An 8,718-nucleotide genomic window follows, 5' to 3' on the forward strand; every position below is an offset into this window, starting at 1 on the left:
TATCACACAATATTCCAATTAGAGTTTTTTTTGGGGTGAAAGTAGTCATATTAAAGTTTCTATTCATGAAATTACTTTTCCACGGTTATTCAATTAGTTTCTCATGTACATATATTTGAGTTATCATTTATAATCATAATTAGGTTTATTTACTTTAAAAAATAATAAAAACTAAATTGAGATAGGCACCACTACCAACACAACACTAGTACATTCACAATTACTTGAATTTTCTAGATGTCCAACTCATTTATAAGAAGATTTTTTTTTTCCAAAACACTATGCATTGCAATAACAACAAAGGACACAACTACCGAATAACATAGAATGAGTTGGATGAGAGAAGACTTATCTCTTACCGGGATTGAAATATTGATTAGATTATTTTTTGAATCTAAATTCAATCTTAAACCCAAAGTTAACCAAATCTTAATATCAATTGAATCCAAATTCAACCCTGTACCCAATTAAATATATGCAACCATTTTTAAATAAAATATTTTCAATATTAATTTGTATGATAGATATATCAATTTTAAATAAATATATATAATATTACATATGAAATGATTTATATATATATAATAAAAAAATTAGAAAATAAACCATACTTCAATTAAAGAGATATTTCGTTAATTTGTATATGATTAAATAAACATACAAATATAATAAATTATTAAGTATGTTCTTTTCTATTCAACCTTATGTATTAATTGAATCTAATTTTTGAACTCAAAACCTAAATTTAATTATCACCAAAGCATGTAAGTGAGTTTCCTGCTACCCATTTACTTATACCGAAGAAAAGTTGTGAAGGAAAAAGGGAAAGTCGCATCTGTTTGAAAAGTTTAAACCAATAAAGAATATCGAATAAGACGTGTAAGTATAAGGTGAAAGTGCAGAGAGCATCTCAGATTTCTTCACATTTCCATTACTTCAACTTCAATCCTCTCTCTCTCTCTCTCTCTCTCTCTCTCTCTCTCTAAATGTATGTTCCTTTTTCTTCCTCTCTCTTCAACACTCCTTTTCCATGCTTCTATCTAATTCCCAATTTACCCTCCTCTTACTATTTCTGCAACTTTCCTAGTGTTAACTAATACTTGCTTGCTTCACTTTACTTTTCTCTCTATCTGAATCTGAATCCTCACACCCTATTGTTTCAACTTGCAATTTTTCTCTCTTGGATATTGGGGGTAAGTTAGAATATTACTTTAACTTGTAGTGTCCTTTTGGGTTTTTCATATTTTCACTTTGGGAAGCTTTGGGGGCATTAAAATCTGGATAAAATTTGGATTTTGGAAGCTTGGCTTCAAAGTGAAACCCTAATTTTGGTTTGCTGCAAAGCTTAAAAATCAAATTTTTATTACTATTTTTATGGGCACTGTGGGTGACACTAGCAATTCTGGTTACACAAAATGTGCTGAACAAGTTCAGTGTTTGCCAAGTGAAACTAATAGTAATGGGGTGGAAGTTGCAAATGGGAATGGTTTTGCTGAAGAGGTTCAGCACTTCAAAAGTGGAGCCTTTAATAATGGGGTAGCAGTTTCAGATGTAAATGATGTTACTCAAGAGGCTTCATGCTTTAAAAGTGAAGCCATTGATAATGGGGTAGCGGTTTTGGATGCGAATGATGTTATGGAAGAGGCCTTGTGTTTGAAAAATGAAGCCTTTAATGGTGGGATGACAATTGCAAATGGTAATGGTGTTACTGAAGATGCTTTGTGTTTGAAAAGTGAAGCCATTAATAACAGAGTAGCGGTTTCAGATGGGAATGATGTTATGGAAGAGGCTTTGCGTTTGAAAAGGGAAGCCTGTAATAATGGGGTGGCAATTGCTGATGGGAATGTTGTTACTGAAGAGGGTCTGCGCTTGCAAAGTGAAGCCATTAGTAACGCGGTTGCAGTTGCAGATGGTTTTGGTTCTGCTGATAGGGACTCCGGTGGACTTGAATGTTTACGTATTTATAAGAGGCGCAAGCGTGGAAAGTCTAGTTCAGATAACAAAGATGATAGCAGAGAATGTGTGGAAGCTGCAGGTCATCTAGAAGACCAGGTTTCAGCCCACTCTTTTGTTTTTTATTTTTCCAATGTGTGTTCCTGTGATGGTCAATCTCTTTGTTGAAACTCATGATTTTGTTTCAAGAGATTTTTCATGTTATGTATATTATTTGGTATTCATTTACTTCTAGGAGTATTCTGCTTGGCTTTTAGGTTTATGTTGTCAACTTGTCATGAATGGTAAAGACACATGAGTGAGACCTAGAAAAGTTCAGTAATAACTGTGCTTGTTAGTAGATATAGTTGTTTGACCGGTACATATGGTTTGATTGGTATTTTCCGATATTGACTGGTGAAATTACATGCCCATTGCCCGGTATAATTGTCACACCGTACTAGTATGGGGAACCAATTTTCTGGTTGAACCGGCTGGTATGATATTTATAGTTGTGCTTGTAAGTAGATATAGTTGTTTTAGTCATAAAGAGGAAAAAAGATGTTGACTGCGGAAGATATCACCCCTCTAATCTTCTCAGGTTATATGGAGCTGCGTTTAGTTGTTTACACTTTAGGCACATCCTTTAGCTGTTTCTTAAGATATCAGTGTTTTGGTTACATGCAGTGGCTTTCAATATTTAATTAGAAATAAATGTGGTTTTATGTGTTTAACTTTTATCCAAAATATAAATAACTGTTTATGTTTTGTTTAATGCTCTTAAGAGTGAATGAGAAACATTTTAGTCCCTATTTATACGAACAACAACGATATACAAAATTGTGCAAACTACAAGGGTTAAGCTCATGAGCCATTATATGAAGTATGAAATTACGAGAGAGGATAATTGAGTGTACATGTACCACTGAAAATCAATTTGGTTTTATGCCGGGGAGGTCTACCATGGAGGCTATATATTTGATATGACAATTGATGGATAGATACCGAAGGAGGCAAATGGACTTGCACATGGTTTTATTGATTTGAACAAGGCATATGATAAGGTGCCAATAGTGGTATTTTGGAAAGCTCTAGAGAAGAAAGACGTTTTAATTGCCTACATTCAAGCAATAGAAGATATGTATAATCTGATCAAGACCAGTGTAATAGAAGTGTGTTACTCAAGCTTAAGAAGATACATTTATAAGACCTACAATATTATATGAGACTGAATGTTGGATGACAAATGTCAACAAGGGAATAAACTCTATGTAGTAGAGATGAGAATGTTGTGTTGGATGAGTGGATAAACTAGACAAGATTATAAATGAATGTATTAGAGAGAAAGTTAGAGTAACTCCTATTATAGAAAAGATGATAGAGTTGTTCCTTAGATGATTTGGACATGTGTATAGGAGAACGTTAAAAGCCCCAGTAAGTAGAGTAGATTAAGTGAAAGTTAATCAATTTCTAGAGGAAGATGTAGACCAAGAAAAATCATAGGCAAAACAACTAGGAGAGGTTTAGAGATCAATGTTTTGTCAATGAACATAATGTATAATATGATAGAGCATATGACGTCATTCGATCCATATAGTAGACACCACCTAGTGGAATCAATGCTTGATTGTTGTTGTTAATGGAGTTGGTAGTAATCTCATTATTATATTTTTTATCAGAGTCTATTAAGCGAACACACTTTCTGCTTACAAGAAAATTTAGCCAACCCCACAATGAGCTACATTCGATTCACATGTTATTTACTATTGTCTTTTGGTTACCGACTTAAGGCCAGTCAAATTTGTGAATTTAAGGACAATAAAATGAGAGAGCATCCACATTCTACATGCAAAAAAACTTGGTTCATCATCAGTTTTTTAAAATTAAGAGTAGGTGATCATGCATCTATGTTCTTTTAGTTAAAATTTATTATTTGCATAAATGGAATTTAGTTTACAATGTAGGATCAGCATATCAAGGGCACACACTAGGGAATGAATATACTTGAACATATTGGTCATGGATTATCCATTAAAGTTTTGATGGAAAGAGGGGACCAATGTGCTAATTTTTCTTTATGTTAGGCATTTCTAGGAATAAGTTCAGGTTCTCTTGTATCTATACTGTCTGCATGGAGATTTATTGTGTGCATAGTTGGAGCTTAGTTGCAACCGATATGCTATATATTTAAAATGCTGGAAAATCAATTCACTTGGAAAATTTATAGTTGATTATTAGACGTTTGTTTGCATGAGGGGGCTAAGTTGCTTGCCGTATATAAGGAATGGAACAATTCTCATTGCATGTTAATCACCACAGTACAATATTTATCATTTCACCCTACTGTGAAAATGCTCTTCTGTTGTTTTTTCTACAAAGCTGTTTCTGCAATTTTTGTTATATTTGTAGATTGTGAATGGATTTTTTATATCACTCATTAGGTGATGGTAACAGTGGCTTAAAGGGGTGCATAATGGAAGCACTAGTTCATAATCCTAAAATTAGATGTGCCACTAGTGTCACAATTGGTTCTGCATGTAGAACTACTTGCACCCTGCTCATTTACATTCCATCTTACTGTGATTGCAGGAAACTCTTAAAATTGACAAAGATGGACAAGAACACTCTTCACAATTGGAGTGGTTGCCTCATAGAACACAAGGTGAATCTAATGGGCATGCAAATGTCTTGCATGATGGATGTTCTAGTAAAACACATGGCCATGGTGTGACTCAGACATGTCAGCGCGTGCTCTGTGATATTTTAACTTCTGAAAATTTTCGCTCATTATGGAAGGCTCTACTTGAAAATTTCGAAGGAATGAAGCCTAATAGTTTATTTGACTTCAATATCATGACCTCAAGGATGAGTGAGAAAGCTTATGAGCAATCACCTGCACTTTTCTTCTCAGATATGCAACAGGTAATTTTTAGTGTGTTAACTCTTTAAAATTAAGAATTTCTCTATTCCCATACGGTGCTTGATACAGTTTGAAAATTTAGAAGACTTAATGCTTGTTTACATACTACCATGATGCCAGGGTCTTCTTAATCTTACAAACGATTTTTATGCATTCTAGTATTCTACTATAATCTTGCTCTTCTAACTATTTTAATTAATGAAAATTCAATCATCAATGTTTTGATAGTAGAATTTTTAGTTTTTGGCTCTTATTTTGTATGATTTATCCCTTTTAATATCTTTTTAGGTTTGGCAAAAGCTTCAAGATACCGGTAACGAGATCGTTGCTCTAGCCAAGAGCCTCTCCGACATGTCAAGAACATCGTACCATGAGCTGGTAATATATTTCTTTGTCAAAGCACATAAGTTTCATACTTTCTTCTTTGCATCTGAATTTTATTTGCATTCTGCTCTTACTTGCTTGCCTCTATGTAAACTCTATATTTCCCTTACCTTCATGTGGGAATTTCACTGCAGAACATATTTGAAGATGAAACACCATCGGTAATTCTGATAAAATTTTATTTTGATATTTCACAAACTGATCATGTAGATATCAGATCTGGTTTAGCACATCTCTGAAATTAAGATGAATTTTTCTCTAGCATTGCAATTTGCAAGCAAGGTAGCAGTTAGAGACACTTTGTTTTTGTTAGAATATATTGTAAGTTACAGTATGTGTAGCTCTTGAAACTATGTGTAAAGAAGATGCATGCATATCCTCTGATATTCTGAGAAGAGAGTAAATGCCATTGTAAATGGCATCAATCTTACCTTTTGATTATGATGGTGATATATGCTTTGACCAGTAATGATATAACAGAGACCAAAAGCTTATCTTTCCTCTTTGCTATGATTTTTGCAGGTTGTAACTCCTAAACTACAGAATTCTATACCTCTGGGCTTTGGCCTTTAGCTCTATTTCTATTTTGCTTGACCATAGACCAGAAATTTCTTCACTTATGTTGTTATGAGTACCACGTTGAGTGAGTAAGAAAAATTCAATGTGGTATTTAAGCCTCAGTCTCTCCCACCTAATGGACCAATCATTTGGGCTGGGCTCTCCTTATAGGTTTAAGTCATAATAGTTGGTGCTTTCGTTGAGAGTTGGGATACAAAATGGTCCAACCTATAGGTAGTAACCCTTTCCGTAGCCCAATTCTTAATGAAAGCTCCAATTGTTATGACTTAAGCCCATGAAGAGCACAACCCAAAAGACTGTTTTGGTCGTCTCACTCATTTATCATTTTTTAGTACGATACCTTAATACAATCTATAAGTAGCTCTTTTCGTAGCCTGACTCTCAACGAAAGCACCATTTGCGCTGATTTAAGCTCATGAGGTGAGAGATCTCAATCTAAAAGACTAGTCCCTTCCCCTTTGGTGGCTTCTCTCATTTATTAGTATTCGATTCCCAAAAGATTAGCCTCTCAGGTTGGAGAGTCTTAGACTTAAATACTACATTGAGCTTCCTTGTTTACTAATTGTAGGGCCATTAAGGTATGACTCATTAAGAAATGAGGTCATAGTTTTATGGGAGAGTCTATTTATTATCAATACCTTTTTTAAACCACCAAATGTGAATAGGAAATTAATTGTATGGAAAATATTTTAGTTATTTAACAATATCTTTTCCCTCATGTGAAATGATACGATATATCTTTAGTTAAATGTTTCTACGATACATGATAGGATACAATAGGTGAAAATTTAAGGAAGTGTACACTTATGATATCTGATACTAACAAGTAACAACTGTGATTATGCTTATTTGATTCCAAATCATTGGAACAATGCATTCCTGCTGTGGTTATAGGATGTCCTGCAAGCTTCAAAAGATTATTCCCTACATGTCGAGGAAATATTTTTTTTTGCCCCGAGTCCCCGATAACCATTCCTCTGGCTGACAAAAAAATGAAGAACGTAGTTACTGTTTCCTAAGGCATCAAAGAATTTTCTTATATAAGACATGGGGTTTATCTGTTACACTGGAAAAACACTGCTCTTTTATCATAGCCACATGCCCTCTATTTGATATGATTAGGGTTTTGCTTGATATATTTGTTAAAATGGTATTGAGAATTGTTTTGTTTTTGTCACAGTTCAACAACCAGGAATCTAATTCTTACATGAAACCAGCACAGACAGAAGAACATGCTACGAATAAAATTTGCAGTTGCAGGCATTGTGGAGACAAGACAGATGGCACAGACTGTTTGGTTTGTGATTCATGCGAGGAGATGTACCATGTCTCCTGTATTGAGCCTGCTGTGAAAGAAATACCGCACAAAAGCTGGTATTGTGCCAATTGTACTGCTAGAGGCATTGGATCTCCGCATGAGAATTGCATAGTATGTCAGAAGTTGAATGATGTGAAAACCGAGAACAATGTAGTTGGTGATGAAAGCTTCGCTATGAATGAGGAAATACTAAATGAATTGGAAGAGAATTCAATTTGCACCGATGATGATGGCATTGAAGTATCCATAGATGGGAAAAACACACCCAATTGCAAAATTTGTGGATATGATGTGGATGGTGAAAAAGTAAAAACGTGCGGTCACCCGGTTTGCCCCAATAAATACTACCATGTAAGTTGTTTGACAAGTAAGCAGTTAAAGTCATATAGCCACTGTTGGTACTGCCCTTCTTGTTTATGCCGAGTTTGCTTCACTGATCAAGATGATGATAAGATTGTTCTCTGTGATGGCTGTGACCATGCATACCACATCTATTGCATGAAACCTCCACGAACTTCTATTCCAAAAGGGAATTGGTTCTGTAAAAAATGTGATGCAGGAATCCAAGCAATACGGCGGGCAAAGAAGGCATACGAAAGTAACAAGCGGAGAAGAACCGAGGATGATGTTTCAAAGCCGAGTGTTAATCCTGAAAAGAAATGCAGCAACAAACACGCACGCCAATTGGAAAAAGGTGGAGGAATGGACATGCTTTTAACTGCAGCCAATACTCTGAACCTTGAAGAGAACTTGGCTTGCAATCCGGTCTGAGTCGCAGAAAACTTATCGTTTATAACAGCTGAACTTCATATCGGTTAAGTGTTAATAGCGAATTATTTCGCATTTGCTGCATTTTTTGGATGACTGGTATTTTGGTAGGCTGTAAAACTATGGTAGATTTTCCTGATTTTTGGATGCATGTCATGGAAAGACAGGATCATGGAGGCTAAAAAGCTGAAAGCAGTTTTAGACCCTATAAGTGATTATATGCAAGAGTAAGCATAAAAAATGTTTATGAACTTTGCATGGAAAAAAATGAATTCATTAACGCCATAGATATTCCGTATAAACAAGACAAGAGAGACAAAATAATTACATAAATGTTTACTTGATGGAAAAGAAAATCAAGAAAATAGGTTAAGAATTCTAAAGAATGACACACGAGAGTGGATAATTTTTATAGAAATTTATTAAAAAAGGGAATTGTGGTATTAAATGAAATGTGATATAATGACAATAGAATCTCTCTTGCCTAAAACAATGGGCCCTTAATCAAATTCAACCATTCGTGCTTTTTGTGTCATCTAAAGTTTTTGCAATGCTTTGCTTTACATGTTGTGGATTTGTTTCTCTTGAATGGCTACTACTGGGAAACCTTTAATTACTGGAGAGTTTTATTGAACCAGAATCTTAAAGCAATAGTATTATATATTTTTTCCACGTGTAAACTCTTTCATTTTATAACTTTACAACATCATAAAAGCATACGCATGCTAATTGGCAGCATGTATAATAAGATTTTGAGTGTACCTAAACTGATCTCAAAAAACAATTCATATATTAAATCTGGAATTATATATATATA

At 34.4% G+C, this 8,718-nt stretch overlaps 1 protein-coding gene and 1 pseudogene across 3 annotated transcripts; both read left to right on the forward strand.

Annotated features, from left to right (window-relative positions):
* On the forward strand, window positions 962–8,154 carry LOC109362843 (PHD finger protein EHD3-like). Of its 3 annotated transcripts, none has more exons than XM_019608889.1 (5): window positions 962–2,052; window positions 4,522–4,854; window positions 5,141–5,230; window positions 6,996–7,303; window positions 7,355–8,154. In XM_019608889.1, exons 1-5 carry the CDS (start codon window positions 1,375–1,377, stop codon window positions 7,902–7,904), a joined length of 1,959 nt encoding a protein of 652 aa, XP_019464434.1. In that variant the 5' UTR covers window positions 962–1,374; the 3' UTR covers window positions 7,905–8,154. The 3 variants fall into 3 exon arrangements, with proteins under 3 accessions (XP_019464434.1, XP_019464435.1, XP_019464433.1); XM_019608890.1 differs by having other exon boundaries at window positions 962–1,788; window positions 1,861–2,052; window positions 6,996–8,154; XM_019608888.1 differs by having other exon boundaries at window positions 6,996–8,154.
* LOC109361860 overlaps window positions 8,073–8,718 on the forward strand; it is a 6,866-nt pseudogene continuing 6,220 nt past the window's right edge.

This window comes from Lupinus angustifolius, chromosome LG12 (genome assembly GCF_001865875.1).
Source record: "Lupinus angustifolius cultivar Tanjil chromosome LG12, LupAngTanjil_v1.0, whole genome shotgun sequence".
In the NCBI taxonomy this organism is placed as follows: Eukaryota; Viridiplantae; Streptophyta; class Magnoliopsida; order Fabales; family Fabaceae; genus Lupinus; species Lupinus angustifolius.